The 18,111-nt window shown below is 38.6% G+C and overlaps 1 protein-coding gene across 1 annotated transcript in view; it reads left to right on the forward strand.

Moving 5' to 3' along the window:
* The first annotated feature begins 317 nt into the window (after window positions 1-317).
* The window catches only part of TRIP11 (thyroid hormone receptor interactor 11), a 63,593-nt gene continuing 45,799 nt past the window's right edge, over window positions 318-18,111 (forward strand). Inside the window, 6 exon segments of the mRNA XM_004681620.2 lie at window positions 318-1,105; window positions 4,834-4,895; window positions 11,848-11,958; window positions 14,516-14,791; window positions 15,511-15,579; window positions 17,275-17,440. Of these exon segments, the coding sequence (XP_004681677.1) occupies window positions 967-1,105; window positions 4,834-4,895; window positions 11,848-11,958; window positions 14,516-14,791; window positions 15,511-15,579; window positions 17,275-17,440 (823 nt within the window). The 5' untranslated portion in view covers window positions 318-966.

Below are 18,111 nucleotides of genomic sequence, written 5' to 3' on the forward strand. Positions count from 1 at the left end.
AAAAAGCAGGTCGACCCTATTCTCAAACCAACGAAAGCGGTGGCCTCTGGCCAGGTAATATGACCCCCATGAACCTCCGCAGCTAGTGCTGTGCGGCACGTGACCTTCCTCTGGCGACACCAGCAAGCCCGGATGGACACGGGTGTGTGTACCAACGTGTGGGGGAGGGGTACTTCAGAGTTGCTGCCACCGGTACCACCGGCGAGTTTAACTAGACAGGTTTTCCGCCACATTAGCTTGCGCTGTTCACGAATGAGTTAATCTGAAAATAGCTGCCGCCAGGTTTCCGTAGGCCCCGGGAGTGGAAGGCACCCACCGAGGGCCGGCTCTGCCCAAGACGCAGGCACGGCCGGTCGTGAGCGTCACGTCGCTCCGGGTGCTGTTCGCCTCGAGGTCAAAGCCAGCGAGCGACGTGGAAGCGACCTTGCCCCGGGCTGGTAGCTGCGGGCGCGTCGGCCGCCTCCGCGCTCCTCCGCGCTCCCAGGTTCCCTTGCGTGAAGGCCACGTCCGGCGGCTCCGCAAGGCCCTTCTACACCGCCGCGCCGCCTCTCTATGATCCGTCGCCGCGTTCCAGGTTGGGTGTCATGGCGGCCGGCGTCGAGTTGGCAGGAGTTGCCCACGGAGCTGGGGAAAGTCACTAAAACAGAGGAAGAAGTGGCCCAACCCGGACGGTGGGAAGTCGGGGGAATGAGCCGAGACCTTGCGGCGGTGACTGTGTCACTGGAGGCGGGCTCCTGGTAAAGTCCCAGCCCGGGCCTTGCGTTTGTAGGCAGAGCCCGGCAGTCGGTGGGAGCCCCCAGAAGCCGGAGTTGCCCGGGGACCGCTCCTCGAGACGTCGAATCCTCAGTGTCTGGATTTGGACTAGTTACGCGGAGGCAGCGGTTGGAGGACATTTAGGGGGGTTGTCCGACTACGGTGGACAACGGCTTTTCTCGGAGCGGACCGGTCGCTCTCTAACCCGCAGCGATGTCGTCTTGGCTCGGGGGCCTCGGCTCCGGCTTGGGCCAGTCCCTGGGTCAAGTCGGGGGCAGCCTGGCGTCCCTCACTGGCCAGATTTCAAACTTCACCAAGGATATGCTGATGGAGGACACGGAGGAAGTGGCAGGTAGCAGCTGGAGCGATGAGAGGGAGGGCTTTTCTGGGACCCTGGGAACATCCGTTTGGTCCCTATGTCCGTCCATCAGGACGGGTCACCGCGGAGTGGCCCTCCGCCCTATTTTCTCTACATCTCTTCCTTTACCTCCTCTTAGTCGTTTTTCTTTGATGAAAAACTTGCGTCCGGGGAGAGTGCTGATTCTCCTCCCCTTGAGTACCCTAGATATCTTAGGGCAGAGTGGAGACTGTCATAAGTAGTGCTGTTTGGTTCCCCCACGCCCACCACTGGCTTTGCCTTTAGCTTGGGGGGCGGCGGGATGGATCTAATTTTGCTCTTCTTCCTTCCTTTATACTGAACACGGCTTTAAAAAGAATTGTGTCCGACACGGTCAGTGTTTTGAATTTTTTTTCGGGTTTTGTATATTTGAAGTAACTCATAGTTAAAATATTTAGTGACCCTTACGCTTTCTGACTTGGGTATATTAATGAAACATTCCTATTTTTCCTAGTAGTTATTTCGTATTTTTGCTTATTCTGGTGACACATTGCACCCTTACAACTGAAAGTGTTATTTTCCCGCACAGTTGTTCATCCCCTCCCGTGTTTGACGGCATCCCCTTCTTGAGTGCCCTTAACAACCTTCACTCATTTTTGAAGTTCTCATTTTGTTTTACAGTAGTTATCCAGAATAATCAGGTAATGGATAGTTAACATTAATTACTGTTTTGATTTCTTGTCATTTAAGCAACTACTATTTAGATCGAGTCCTTTAATTTTAATCTAAGCCAGCCTCCAGAGAGACAATGGGCTGTTCTTTTGGGTGATCCTTTCACAGTTTTATTTCTTGTGAAGTAACAAATTACTGTTTTGTTTTAAAAGCTTTCTTAATCCTGATTTTTAAAAACTTTCTTGTTTATTTGATTGAAACAGAAACAGTTTGGCATAGATTGTATTTATATAGGGAAGCAACCAAACCATTTTACTGCTTGGGGGTACTCCCTGGATAGGAGGTTCCTCAGGTGGGACAGTTTGGTGGTGGACTGAAAGGGATTGTTCTTGTGTTTAGAAAGGGTCTGGTCACCTTGATGGTAGTCAGGAGACCCTCGAGGACTCGATGGATAACATGGTGTTTGTCTTTGCATCTGTGGGGGGAAACTATTGACTATTTCTTTGACCTTAAGTTAGAATAGTTTATACCCTCAACCCGGATGTCTTGCAGACTTCTAATTCATTTTGTTTTTCCCACCAAATGTGCTTCTGTATATTAATGATAATAGTTTCATCATCAGCCCTGTCTCTTAAAATAGAAATCTTTATCAACTGTTTTGCCTCTTTTTCATTTCCTGCTTCTAGTTGGTCACCAAATCTTGTTCATCCTGTACCAGAATTGTTTCTTAGACTTGTATACTTGTTTTTCCTCCATTACCTCTTCTTCAGATCCCAATCTCATGCACAATTTCTCTCCCACCACATTCCATTTTCTGTTGTGTTGCCTGTTACTTTTCTGAAAACATATTTGCTTTAAAATCCCCTCTTGTGGATATAAGAAACACTTTTGGGTTCAACTACCATTTCAGTCTCCTATGGACTTTGCTTGCCTACCTGTCTCTCCTAGGTGCCATTCATAGGTATATTCATCTGCGGGATTGCACCTACAGTTTATGCCACGTGGAACTTTGTAAGGTACTTACCCAACTCCAATCCTTACATGGAAAATCTTTCCTTTTCTTCTTTCTCCTCTATCTGCCTAGAAAACAATTTTTTTCTGGACCTGCTCCTCAACTCCACATCTGATTGAGTTGATTGCAAGTGACCTGAGTTCTAGAACTTTGAGGACCCCCCTCAACAGCACTTTCTTTATTGAGTCATAATTGATCTTTTTCCTTGGTGCTCAGGGTAGGGGCTAGATATGTGCACACATTACCAATACATAGTAGCTGTTTAGTACTTAGTAGATGTTCAGTAAAAAGTTAACTGAGTGATTAAAAATCTGTAAAGTTGCTTAATATTTACTATTAACCCTGTGTTAACATGGAACTTACTTAACACCTTATTTATTGATTTTGAATAACTTGAAGATCAGAGTACATTTCATTATTCATTCACCAAGTATTTATTGTGTATCTTATGCCAACAGTGAACAAGATAGTACTGTTTCAAAATAACATTGCTACTACAGCTTGAAAGTTACCCATATTTACATTATCAGAAAGTTGCTCTTCTACTAGACACTACAGATATATCAGTGTATAAGTTTGGGTGTTTAATATCCATAAATTGAAATTCTCATGTATTACGAATTGTATCTTTGGATCTTTGACAAGTTGTTAAGTAACTTTTGAAAAGTAAAGTTTCCCTATCTGTTAATAGAAATGATCATATCTTTCACAAGGGTGAGAGGAGTAACTGAAATATAAGTCCAAAGGCCCAGAAATGTGCCTAGAAAATAATAAGCATTAGTAAGCAGTAGCTAGCTGTTTTATTTTGTTCTCCTCATTGAAGAAGAGTTTTTCCTATTGCATTTTCCTTTTATTTCTGAGACCAGGAAATTTTTTTGTTGTTATCAGGGGCCGAGGTCTACTTAAACCTTTTATCCTTCTGAAACAGTTGGTGCTCTTAACAATAACCTTTCCAAACAGATTAAATTATAATTTGTTGTCTCCTGAGTGGCAGTTAGACAATCCTGACTATTTTAAACAAAGTATATAAACAACCATAGGAGCAACCCTACCTCCTGGTTTTCAGCGCAAGAAGAGTAGGTTGGTTTGTCACTATTACTTCCTAGATACCACTGGTAGTTTCTTTTGATTTAAACTGTAATTCAGAGATGTTATTATAGCACTCAAATGCTGTGAGTGATCCTGGGGGGAATATGCTGTGGACAGTGATTTTTCTAACAGTATCAGCAGAGCATTTTGGCACTGATGGCCTCTGATTCTCTTTTTAATAATTTGTGTCCGTGTTACTTAAAGTAAGTGCTCTTAATACATTTTCATTCTTTGGTCATTAGTCATTAACTGTTTTTATAGTATTGAGAACAGAATAAGTTAGAAATAAGACTTAAAACCCCAGTTACATACATTTCATCTAAAATTACACTGAGAAATTCAATTTGTAATACTGAATTTCCATAACAAAATTTTAATGAACATGAGGTAAAGATAGATGATTGTATTTATTTTTAAAAAATAGGCAAAAAGAATGACTTACAAGACAATGAAGAACATTGGTGGCTATAGAAAAAGTTGTGATGAGAGTCAAGTGATGTCTTCTGGATTTGTTCTCAGATCAGCATAGATTCATTTCCAGTTAATGTATTCAATTTGTTTGATAAAATTGTATGCTTGTTTACAAATTAATATACCTTTGGGGTACAGCTTAACACCTCAATATGTGTACCCTCCAGCAACGTTCTAGTGTTGTGACCCTATTTTTGTCATCTTTACCTCTCCATCTGCTCCTCTTCTTTTCCTCTTCCCCTTCTCCTTCTCCTTTAGGTAATGACCATATTTTTCAGAGTCTAGAGTTATTTGTATTGTTTTTGCAGTTTACTTGGGTCATTTATATTCCACAAATGAGTGAAGTCATCCAGTTAGTATCTTTCATTTTCTGACTTATTTCACTTACCACAACCATTCTGTTTAACACTTAATAAAATGTATTTCCTTAAAAGACACATTTATTAAGTCATTCACTTGTTGGCGATCAAATATTCAGTATATTCTGTTTCTTTCATAGCACAGTTACCTAATTCTGAGAGAAAGGATATTGAAGCCAGTCATGCAATCTTACGATCAGAGGTAAGGAAAATTAAAGACTGTCATTGAATGTAGATTTTTTTTTAAGCCTTGGAAATTATTCTTTGTTTCAGTCTTCTCTATACTATTTACTTACTTTTTATCTCTTTCCCTTTATCTCTTAGATGATTTCCTCCCCTTAGATGAAGACTATATCTACATGTTACTGCATTTGCAGTTTAATAGTCCCATCTCTGTTTCTGTGTGGTACAAGTAAGAAAACTGCCAAATGTAGAAATAAGTGGCAACAATTTATCACGATCCTGCACCTGTATTATATTATAACTGTACTAAATTGCATTAGTGGCTTTTAAGTATATAAAGAATGCAACTCTGTTTAATCTAGAAGTTTTTAATTCCTTAACATTAAAAGTGTGATATACAAAGAAATTAATGTAAGCATAGCAAATTAATTTGCAGTGTTTTCATTATGAGTGCCTCATACAATGTACAGACTAGCTCTGTACATTGAGCTAGTCTGTACATTGTATTTGCTAGGAAGCAGGAAAACTTGGAAAGGGTTCAAAGGAAAGCCATAAAGAAAATGAAAGGATTTAAAAGAGGGGTCTGTTGTAAAGGACTAACACACTCAGCTGCTTTAGCCTTTGGATAACAATAGTGAGAGAACACGTAATGATAGTGCCTCAACAAAAGATATTCTTAGAAGACTGGTAAGCATGTTTTCTTCTCTACTAAGCCCTTAAAAAGAGAAAATTGCACTTAATTCTAAGAAAGTAGGCAGCTCACCGGCGTGTGTCTGTACAGGTGTTTCTTTTCACTGACTACTCCCTTTGCACAGCAGTGGAAGCACCTCTCCTCCCAAGACCACCCGCATGTGTCTATGTCGTGGTCTCTTTAGCAACCCTGTCCCTCTTTGGGGCAGCTCTTTCTGCCAGCGTGTGTCTGTGCTATTTATTTATTTATGCATATAGAACTAGGATACAATAGGAGGTGCGGGGTGAGAGGATTTACCACAGAGTAGAGAGCAGAACAAGCAGATTGACTAAAATCCACTGCTGAGAGGAGAAGCTGGTGGATCAGGAGAGGTCTGCTGCACCATGTGGGCCACCTCCCTGCCTGGAGATTGAACTCGCACTGCAGTGACTGTGTAGCTCCTGCGCTATAACCCACTGCACCACCAGGGAGAGCCCCTCTTCCCCTTTTTATAATAAACCTGCTTTTTTAGATATAACTAAAGGTTCTCTGCCTTGTGGGAAGACTCACCTTGGGGGACTCACTGCATGCTGCTGAAAGGGGAGCTCTGGTAAAATTTCTCTCAGAGGTAACCAAAGGGCCCCACTGCACACCTCTCCAAACTGACATCAGTAATTATTTTTCCCCCTCTAGAGTGTCACCCTTTTCTGTGCACAGTACACTAAAAACTATTTTTTAAAGATTTATTAAAAATAAATAACATAGGCCCTCCCTGGTGGCGCAGCGGGTTAAAGCACAGCACTGAGAATCTAAAGCTGCTTCTGCATGAGTTCGATTCCCACCTGCCCCGGAGATGACCACACGGTGTGGTAGATCTCTCCTGACCCGCCCGCTGCTCCCCTCAGCAGTGTACTTCGTCGATCTGCCTGTTCTGTTCCCCACTCTGTGCCTGGTGAAGCCTCTCACTGCCCCTGAGCCTCTGGCCTGTACCCCAGTTCTGTATGCACAAATAAATCTTAAAAAAAAATTAAATTAAATTAAAAAAATAATAACAAAAAAAGATTTATTTATTTATGCATGCAGAACTCCAGGCCAGAAGTTCTGGGGAGGTGAGAGTATTCACCAGAGACAGAGTGGGGAGCAGAACAGGCAGACTGATGAGGTACTGAGGGGAGCAGCAGGTGCAGTGGCTGTGGATTGCTTAACAGTGCTGTGCTTTAACATGTGTGTCACCAGGGAGAGCCCCATTAAAAACTATTTTATACCTTGTCTTCAATTCTTTTTTTTTTTAATTTATTTATGGATGCATACAAGAACTGGGGTACGGCCAGAGGTGAGGGGGTGAGAGGATTCACCAGAGACAGAGTGGGGAGCAGAACAGACAGATGTACTGAAGTATACTGCTGAGGGGAACAGTAGGTGGGATAGCTCTCAAGAGCTCTGCTGGGCCATGTGGGTCAGCTCCCCTGGTTACAGCTTGATAGTGCTGTCTTTAATCCCTGCATCAGCAAGGAGACCCTGTCTTCAATTCTTACCTCTAGGAAAAAAATATTACAACAAGCACATATGAATTCCAGTTTTAGGTCACCAAGGTGAGATTGTGGAAATTGAAAGAGGAATCAGCAGAAAGTGGTAACTGGGTGTCCTTTAAGAACTTCACTGTAACCTCTTAGTGGATTCTGTAGTAACAGGTGAACTGAGTAACCCTTTTCCTTTATAAGATTGGGACTGGAAATTGTTCCTATAGTCCCTACAGAAGTCCTTAAGAAAGCGCTTGTCAGTATAGCTCATCCAGAAGAAGTTAAATGGCAGAGATGTATGTAGTGGCATTTATGTGGGTAGATTTGCCATTGTACATTTGAGGAACATAACACAGGTTAACTATTTAATGAATGTCTGCTTTGTACCAAAGAGCGTGAAAAGGGAGTTAGAAATTTTCTGTCCTTCTGTTGATCCTATTTCTAATTACTCAGGGTGTCATTGGACTATGACAAGTATCATTCTAGTTTATTTTTTTTAAAGATTTATTTATGCTGGGGGTGCACACCAGAGTTACAGGAGTGGGGGTGAGGGTAAGAGGATTCACCTGAGACAGAGTGGGGAACAGAACAGGCAGATCTACTGAAATACACTGCTGAGGAGAGCAACAGGGAGACAGGAGAGGTCTGCTGCACCAGATGGGTCACTCCCTGGCCTGGGGTCAAACTTGTGCTGCACTGGCTGTGGACAGCTTCACAATCCTAAGATTTTACTTCTTGTGCCACCAGGGAGGCTGCCCTCCATTCTAGAGTTTAGAAATACTTATTTTTTACATAATACGTCCCCAAATGAAAGCCAACTTCCTCATTTGGTGCTCATCCCAAGTACAGTAAGCTATTCAAGCACTAGAGAAAGCCTGTTGTTGCACCTCCCAGAGGCTTTATTTTTTCAGACTTTATTTTTTATTTATTTTTTTAAAGATTATTTATTCATATGGAACTGGGGTACAGGCCAGAGATGTGGAGGGTGAGAGGATTCACCAGAGACAGAGAGGGGAGCAGAACAGGCAGATTGACGAAGTACACCAGTGAGGGGAGCAGCGGGTCGGTGAGGAGAGGTCTGCCTCGCCATGTGGATTTCCTGGGCAGGCAGGAATTGAACTCATGCGGAAGTGGCTTTAGCTTCTTAGTGCAGTGCTTTAACCCGCTGCGCCACCAGGGAGGGCCCTTTCAGACTTTATTTTTATACACGATTCTTGCCTTATGTCAACACATAAACACTTAATCCTTGCTTAACTAAAAAGTAGAAATTGTGATTGAAGACACCAGAAAACTTAACAATATAAAATTTTATTGAAAAAGTTGTAGTGTAAGTGGAGAAAGCATTGTGTTTTCTTGAGGAAATTATATTCACCACATTGTTAATATTTGAAGCTGACCAAGTTAGACTTCTTCAGTAGCAAGTCACAGCAACCAACCTAAGCTAATTTGACCCTCTCTGCCAAGAAAAATAGTCAACACATTTACAGTCTGTGTCCAGTGGGCTTTTAATGTTTTTATAATCATTTTACAAATAATTTATAGAAAAATAAAATAATAATAAAACATTTAATTGCACATTTTAATAGGAACATATGTGTAGCAAATCCAAATGCCCCTTATTCCACATGTTTCTGATTTTGAAAATATTCTTAAGAATAGGTAATGTGCTTTGAATGCAATTAACTTTATTAACTTATGCATGAATTGGAATAGTAGATTCTGATTTCACTTACATCTCTAACAGATTTTAGCTTTCCATTATTTTTGGTGCTTCTTGACTTGTATCATTAAAACGAGTACTTTTGAAAACTTTGATGGCTCCTGATTGTGTTGAGATACACTGGCTGTCCGTTTGCTAGGTAACTAGAAATCATATGTATTCTTAGATTTCTACATACCAATTAGAATCACCAATCCACTATTTTTTCCACATGCTGGTTCAGCATTTGCGTGTATATATATGAACTATGTCAGGTAAACTTGGTGTAAAAACATCGCTTATGTAAGGATAGAATAGTGTCACGTCTCATTATTTAGCAAAGTGAGGTGATTTAGGTTGTTCTCACAAAATTTCGTGAGAGTGCTGTTTTGTGTCTTGCATTATCTGAGTTGTGTAATTGTGAAGTATTTTCCTCTGTCAGTTTTCTTGAAAAATGAAAATTCTGGAATTTTCAGCTGTTTTCATTGAGAGTAAAAGAGGGAACAGAGAAACAGAAGACTGCAAAGATAGTGTCTCCAAATGGCTTTTTTTCTTTTTCAAAGATGATGCAATACTTGGTGAAGTGAGAAAACTGGTTATTTCACTTTGCATTATTCTTCCTGCTGATTCTAACAATCTTCTTTTTTTTCCTAAGTATCTTTGAGCATAATTGATTAGTAATGAGAAAATAATTCTTACAAAAAAGGCAAAATGTTACAGATAAAAAAAAAGGATTGTAATCCTATGAACAGTCTTAGATTTGTAGAAGGACCCAATGTACCCTTATGCTAATTGCAAGGTAGAATGAGTTTTGTTTATTGGAAGACAGTTAAGTAAGAATCATAATCCTGAACATTGTTAGACTGCTCAAAAAAAGAAATTCACAAACTAAAATTGGTTCCATTAGACATTGGTAGTATTAACAAAAGTTAAATAGGATGGAATAATTTAAGAAAAGAGTATCTCATGGTTTCCAGTGCTTAGACTTAGACCCTTGGAAGCAGCAGTAACCAGAACAAGAGGTCGTCAGGATCAGGAATCCTTCTGTCCCATTTTTACCCTCCCCTTTTCTTTCTGTATGCATGTTCTTTTCATCTTTCAGACTGGCCCCCTCTACTTCACATTTCCCTTTACAAAAGAAAATAATGGGCACTGGAAACTTCTGATAATGTTACGAGTTAGTCACACTAAGAGAATCTGAACCTTCATATCTTTTACCAACCTTTCTGACACTCATATACTTGGGGACGGGGGAACAGAAAAGTAATCAGGTATTGGCCAAGTTGAAAATTTTCAAGATCTAGTTATTAATCAGAATTAATTAGTCAACTTTAGGTATTTTTGGTGACAAAGCCTAGAGTGGATTACATTTTTGACTTCACTGTTTTCTGGTTACATTGCTTGTGTGTTGTATTTTCATGTTTATAGTTCACAGAAAATCATGTTAAGAGCAGCCACTAGAATAGAAGGCAATTAGTTATATGACCCTTGATCCTTTTTTTTTTTTTTTAAATTATGCACACAGGAACTGGGGTACAGGCCAGAAGTGTGGTGGTGAATGCATCCACCAGAGGTAGAGTGAGGAACAGAACAGGCAGATTGACCAAGGGGAGTAGCAGGTGAGACTGTTGAGGGGAGTAGCAGGTGAGACAGGAGAGGTTTAATGCACTATATGGGTCACCTCCCTGGCGAGGAATTGAACTTGTGCTATGGTGGCTGCAGACAGCTTCATAGTGCTGCACTCTAACCAGTTGCACCACCAGGGAGGGCCCTGATCCTGTTTTTCTTAATGTTTCTTCAAGATAATCAGGGTCTAGTCTATGTTAAATTTCTGGAGAAAGACTCCCAGACTCAGACTGTATGTGTTGTAATTTATCCTTTGATTTCTATTAATTTTCTGGAAATTGATATAATCTTTCTGCATCATAATTTTCACATCTGCTGATATAAGAAAGTAATAGTATAGAAGAATCCAGAATCTAAAAAGAAAATAGTTGGCATCCTCAAAGTTAAGTATTCACCCTCTGGTAGAGACTTACTTTCTCAGTGTTGGTCCTCCTTTTTTTGTTTTAAGAGATTTTTTTATTTATGCATACAAAAACTGGGGTACAGGCCAGAGGTGTGGCGGGGTGAGAGGATTCACCAGGGGAGCAGAACAGGCAGATGTACCGAAATACACTGCTGAGGGAGCAGCAGGTAGTCCAGGAGAGGTCTGTAACACCATGTGGGTCGGCTCCTGGCTGGGGCTCAAACTTGTTGTGCTGCAGTGACTGCGGTAGCTTTATAGTGCTGTGCTTTTAACCCGTTGTGCCACCAGGGAGGGCCCAGTCTCCTTTTTCTTAATTATCATTTTTAAATTTTAACTGTAGATATACTAGTAGAATTCTTCATACATTTTTATCTTTAATAACTTGTAAGTTTTTTTTTTTTTTGCAGAAAGTTTTTGTGTCCATTTTTCTTGCTCCATTATGACCTGTTCAAATGTCAAGATATTTAAATATTTAGACACATAGTTTAACTTTTCATATTTTCTATCATATTAATAAAACTATGTAGATTGATTGAATTATATGTATTTCTAGTAGTAGTGTTTTAGAATTATGTAGGATAGGTTCTAGAAGTAGTTTTCAAATTGGCTTTTTCAGAGACTTTTTAGAAGCCTGAGGGATAGGCTGTCACAAAACGCGAGTCTTTGGCTTCTTTAGAAAGACTTCTTTTAAAAAAAGTTCTGCTGTTTTGGGAAAAAACAAAAGTTAATACTTAAAAATTTATAATCCAGTTGCTTCATTTACTATACATTTACACCTACTACATGCTAGACCCTGGGTATACAGCAATGGGGAAACTTTTCATTAGTGACTTTTTCTTAGCAGAAAATCAAACTTACCAGGACACTTTGGTTCAGAATTATGTATAATCTCTACAACACACTAAAGTTGCACTTGCAACTTCAACTGAAAGTGTGTTTTAAAGGTCAGAATTTTGAGACCTTTTTGTGAGCAACAATGTTTTTCATGATGCCTCCTTCATAACTTTTGCTAACTTGTTTTAATTTGTTAAATTCTTTTTCCTTTGCTTGTAGAATGAGAGGCTTAAACAACTTGTTACTGATCTAGAAGAAAAGCATGAAGCATCAGAGCTTCAAATAAAGCAACAATCCACAAGTTACCGGAATGAGCTACAACAGAAAGAGGTAAAGGTTATTACAGTTATTTTAGTGTGTTTTATTTAAGAAGGTTTTTAAAGAGTTGTATAATTAAACTAAATTTAGATCTATAAAAATATTGAAAGTGTTTTCAAGTTAATAATTTCCAACTAATTTTGTGTTCACTGATTTAATAAGAATTCCATTAACTTGATGCTATACAACTAACTTTGGTGGATTTTTTTCTACTTTATAAAAGAAGAAAGATCTTTATATAAAATATCAGGTATCTTGCTTATAATTTCTAATTTTATGATTTTTTTATCTATTAAAATTGTTTTGAATAGTATGATCTCTGCTATTGTCATTTTCCTTTAAAAATATGATTGTGATGGCCCTCCTTGGTGGCGCAGAGGGTTAAAGCACAGCACTAAGAAGCTTAAGCCACTTCCGCATGAGTTCGATTCCCACCTGCCCCATTCCCACCTGCCCCGGAGGTGACCACATGGCGTGGCAGACCTCTCCTGACCCGCCCACTGCTCCCCTCAGCAGTGTACTTCGTCGATCTGCCTGTTCTGCTCCCCACTCTGTCTCTGGTGAATCCTCTCACCGCCCCTGAGCCTCTGGCCTGTACCCCAATTCTGTATGCACAAATAAATAAATCTTTAAAAAAAAAATAAGATTGTGATATAGCTATAAAATGTGTCTTATTGGCATTTCATTTTATTTTCCATAGGAAAAAAAAATATTACATAGATTGCAGTTACCTTATAGTGTATTATTTTTCCCTTGAAATTTCTTCTGGCATTGGTTTATCCTTTTTTTTTTTTTTAAGTTTTGGTAGTAAATAGAATTTAAGCAGTGTTATAAAATGTTAAAATACAGACTATATCTATATAACAGGAATTCAACAAATGCTATTGAATTAAGTCATTTCTTGTTACTAATGAAATGTTCATTTCTGTCATAACTTTCTATTTTAACTTTTTTTTTCTATTTGGATTTTTAAAGTTTAGATGCATTGATTTCTAGGTCCTTTGGTGACATACTAAGATGAAAATTAAAAATAACCCCATAAAGATAAATGTGAACATTCAGAGTTTACATTTCTAGTCTGTTAGGATTGCTTTCATAAAATTAATTGCTGCAAAATTTAATTGATATAAAAAAGCAGTTAAAATTCAAATTAAAGTTAACAGCCATAGAAAAAATTTCAACAGATGTAAAATTACTGTCAATTAGCTTTTTTTTTTTTTTAAAGATTTGTTTATTTATTCGTACAGAACTGGGGTACAGGCCAGAGATGCGGAGGGTGAGAGGATTCACCAGAGACAGAGTGGGGTACAGAACAGGCAGATCGGCTGCTGAGGGGAGCAGCGGGTGGGTCAAGAGAGTTCTGCATTGCCATGTGGATCTCCTCCAGGGCAGGCGGGGATCGAACTCATGCGGATTGGATTGAACTCATGTCTAAGTGGCTTAAGCTTCTTAGTGCTGTGCTTTATTTAACCTGCTGCGCCACCAGGGAGGGCCCTCAATTAGCTTTTAAAATGTTTTTAAGTTCTTTGAAATCTTGTACTTACTTTGTCATGAAGAAGTACAAACATTTATGACATCAGTCTGGCCACAGTTTGAGCATCTGAATAAATACTACAGTACAGAGATAGTTCTTACCAGGAATTTAAAAGGCACAGCTATGTTCTCCAGGATAATCTGATGTAGGGTATTGGGAAGGCATGCTGGTATTGGTATTTTTCAAGAACACTCCAGAGGTGATTCTGATGCTTACACACCAGTTGAAAACATTACTGTGGAAAATTTTGACATTTTATTTCCAGTTAACTATTGATATTAGGGAACAAATTAAATATTCAAGTTTAAAAAAGTCTCTTTGTTACTGAAGTTTATAGTTGTGTAACTATACAACTTGATGTAAATGTATAATGAGAACATCCTTTGTTTTATAGCTGCAGTCTCTGAGTAAGTCAAATTTTTATGACCCCTCTTTGCCAAGGCCTCTTATAATACAAAATTTCCTTTTAAGACTCATGGGCTAATAACCAATCTTGTCTAAAAAGATTGAATTAATAAATCAAAGCACTTTTCCAGCTGTGTTGTATAGCCCATGACAAAGTTAGCATCTGACTCACGGTACATTTTAAGCCTAAATTAAGCCAAAATCCATTGCATAATGCTCTTGTAGCAGATGTTCTAAGGAAACTTACATGCATAGACTGACAAAACTTGCATTATCTTTACCAGTTAAATTTGGTAATTAGGAACAGAAATCTGGGGAAAATACCTAGATACCTTGTACATAGCAAACCTATTGCCTAATTGAGAAACTACTTGCCTTAATTAATAAATGTATGAAATTCTGATCTTCAGGCTATTTGAAATATTGTCTTTTCTGTCACTGTGGTAATCTTGTTTTTTAAATAAAAATGTTATATTAGTTTTAAAGACAGGAAGATTTGGATCAGTTTATAGAGTACCATCATAGGATAACCTTAAGCAAATTATTGTAATTTAATATGAATCTATAAAAAGGTCAATATGGTTATTTTATTTAAGTGCCTTCTCTGAAATGTGGGTTATTAATATACAGGTAGAAATCAGCCATCTAAAAGCAAGACAGATTGCACTACAGGATCAATTACTGAAGCTGCAGTCAGTTACTCAGTCAGTAAATTCAGGGGTGAGCAGCACACCAGCCACTGCATCATCTTCATTCGGCTATGGTGTGAGTCATCATGCATCAGCTTTCCACGACGATGACATGGACTTTGGTGATGTAATCTCATCACAACAGGAAATAAATAGATTGTCAAATGAAGTTTCAAGACTCGAGTCTGAAGTTAGTCATTGGAGGCATATTGCTCAGGTAAAATTTTCATGAGTAAATAAAATTACTGGTGTGTGTAGAAAGGGTACAATCATTTAAAAATCTTTTTTCTGGGTTATTATTAGCATTAACATTGGGTAACGTTTCCATTTTAGATACTTCTTTTTAGGAAGCTACTTTATTTTCATCTTGTTAAGTTAAGCTACATAGAATATTATATGTTCTTTTTTTTTTTTAAGATTTATTTATTTACGCATATAAGGACTTGAGGTACGGGCCAGAGTTGCAGGAGGTGAGAGGATTCACCAAAGAAAGAGTGGGGAGCAGAACAGGTAGATGTACTGAAATACCCTGCCTAGGGGAGCAGCAAGCAAAGATTGTTTCCCCAATTAGCACATTCTTGAATAATATTTTTTACTTATTGTGTGTTACTCAATATATTAGATGATGTTTTTTTAAGAGATGTTTGACATTCTTTAGTCAGAATTTGGGAAATGTGCCCCCCTCTTTTTTTTTTTTTTTTCATTTTTGACTTATTTTTTAAAAATAATATAATAGTTTATTTTTACATCATTTTGTGCATTTTTCTGTCTCAAATATAATCCCCATGGGCTTCCCATCACCAGATCACCCATGTGCCATCACCATAGTCTAGGGGGAAATTTCCCCTTTTTAAAGTATCTTTTAGAAAAATTAGTTTGTGATTTTTCCTTTTATAAGAAAATCACTATAATTGTCAAATTGTTTTTCTGATCTAGACTTCCAAAGCACAAGGATCAAATAACTCTGATCAAAGTGAAATCTACAAATTGCAAAATATCATTAAGGTAAGATGGATTGTTAGAACTGGCTATTACACATCTAAGCTTGCTTATTAAAAGTGTAAGCCTAAATTAATAAAGTCTTATAAAAGTAATCATACAGGTTGTGACACATTTGTTTCTTTTTTTGTATTTTCTTTATTCTTTATTATAACATAGGTTTAAATATCTCTTTTCAGAGTCATTTGGATTGAGCACTTTTTTCTCATATGGTTTACATTTCATAAGTCTATTACTGTACCTTATCTTTGTCTACTGTATCATTATTAAAACTGATACCCAGATTGTTGAAGTTTCCAGATTTAGCTTTAAGGATATTGACAAAATAAAATGATAATATCATTCTTTGTAAATAATTATTTTAGTGGTGAAACTTTGGTAATTTGGCAACTATTTCAGGAAAGGTTGTATGTATTTGTTATAGAAGTAAATTTTTTTTTTTAAAGATTTATATATTCATACAGAACTAGGGTACAGGCCAGAGATGCAGAGGGTGAGAAGATTCACCAGGGGCAGAGTGGGGAGCAGAACAGGCAGATCGACAAAGTACACTGCTGAGGGGAGCTGCGGGCGGGTCAGGAGAGGTCTGCTGCGCCATGTGGATCTCCTCCAGGGCAGGCGGGGTTCGAACTCATGTGGAAGTGGCTTAAGCTTCTTAGTGCTGTGCTTTAACCTGCTGCGCCAACAGGGAGGGCCAGCAGTAAATTTTTTATTTTGGATGTAATTATTGTCAGTTTGTAGAAGGTTTAGTTTTTGGCTTCGTTACTATATACAGTATTAGTATGGGTGGGTTCCTGAGTTAGATCTGAATTTGAATTCCTGGCTCTGCTGTTTACCAGCTGTGCCACACTGGGAAATTAATTAACTTTTCCTAGTTCTGTTTTCTCATCAGTAGAGTAGGTACCATCATGAAACCATCCTGGGTTGTTTGGAGGTTTCAGTGTAAAGCTGCTAGCCACATGGTGGTACATAGGATTAAAGAATAACTTCACTTGTCTTCTCAGGAAATAGGAGCTAATTTGTAGATTAAACTGTCTGGTTATAAGCGACAAAAACTATTTCTGACTAAGTATAGCAGAGGACAGGCCCAGGTTCATCTGTCAGTTGGTTTGAATGAGGACTTGAGCATAGAGCCTCAGGAAGGACAGGAATGGGGACAGTCAGGGATCCAGGTAGCAGGATATAGGAGACCAACTTTTTAGGATACAGCTCTCATAATGCCTCTGGTCCAACCTTTCCCCTCTGAGAGACTTGGCTCAAGATCCATGAATGAAACTGGTGGTATCAACTTGGTTGATTATTTGGAAGAAGTTCAGTCAAGACTATTGGAAAGAAAGGTTGAGGGGGAGGACGTGAGGGTTGTAAGTTGTAGCTTCACACAGATAATTGGTGGAATATGTCATTAGCAGTGCATGATGGTCAGAAATATTAAGGAAAAAGGTACTTTTGCTCAAACATTTTGTTTTAGTTTTTTCTTGTTGGTGTACCGTCATTAAAAGTAGAAAGACTTTTTAAAGCCCAAGAAGAAAAGAGTGAATGTAATCTTCCAGAACAGTACAAATTTGGGGCCTGCGTTTAAATTCTCTCTAGCCTTAGCATGTTCACGAAATTATTTTTAATAATTTAAAATTTTGGACAATGAAATTGCTTAGCTAAATTTATTGATTATAAATGTGGTTAACTTTGTTTTTATTTTTCAAGGAACTTAAACAGACTCGAAGTCAGGAAATTGATGACCATCAGCATGAAATGTCAGTATTACAGAATGCACAGCAACACAAACTAACAGAAATAAGTCGTCGGCATCGAGAAGAGTTACGAGACTATGAAGAAAGAATTGAAGAATTGGAAAATCTGTTACAGAAAGGTTATTGGAGTTTAGTTAATTTGACATATTAGATTACATAATTAAACCAGAAACCTAGCACTGTTAAGGCCAGGTCCTGGTATAAGTTTGTACTGACTGCTAATGAATTTAGGAAATGGCGAGTTTGCACTTCTGCCGGAGTGAACAGTGGCAGACTCTTGTGGCCAAGAGTCTGCAGGAAAGGAAGGGTTCTTTTGCCTTTACGATAAATAATTATAATACATAGGTAATACAATTCTAATACATAGATTTCTTTGCATTGTTTGGTTTCTTTTCACTTTCACACTGAGTTACATAGACTTTTTAGTCATTGATGTCTTTCCTCAACTATTTTAAAGTACTTTGTTTATTCTAGTGAAAAAGTTTTCAAAGATTTTTTAGTGCAATTTTAGGTTTATAATAAAATTGAAGCGTTACGAAGATTTTACCGACGCACGCCTTTCCTTTTCCTGCCCTCTTAGCATGCCTAGCCTCCCCACTATCACTGTCACTCGCTAGAGTGGTTCCGTTTTGCCAACAGTAAACCACATGATCACCATTCTTGCTGTTGTCCGTCCTATGGGTTTAGACAAATGATATGTATTCATCATGTATCCAGCACGCAGTGTGCCCTCCTTCAACCACTGATCTTTTTATTGTCTTCAGCTTTACTTTTTTTTTTTTTTTTTTTT

This window comes from Condylura cristata, unplaced genomic scaffold (assembly GCF_000260355.1).
Source record: "Condylura cristata isolate star-nosed mole 26May11 unplaced genomic scaffold, ConCri1.0 scaffold00013, whole genome shotgun sequence".
Taxonomy (NCBI): Eukaryota; Metazoa; Chordata; class Mammalia; order Eulipotyphla; family Talpidae; genus Condylura; species Condylura cristata.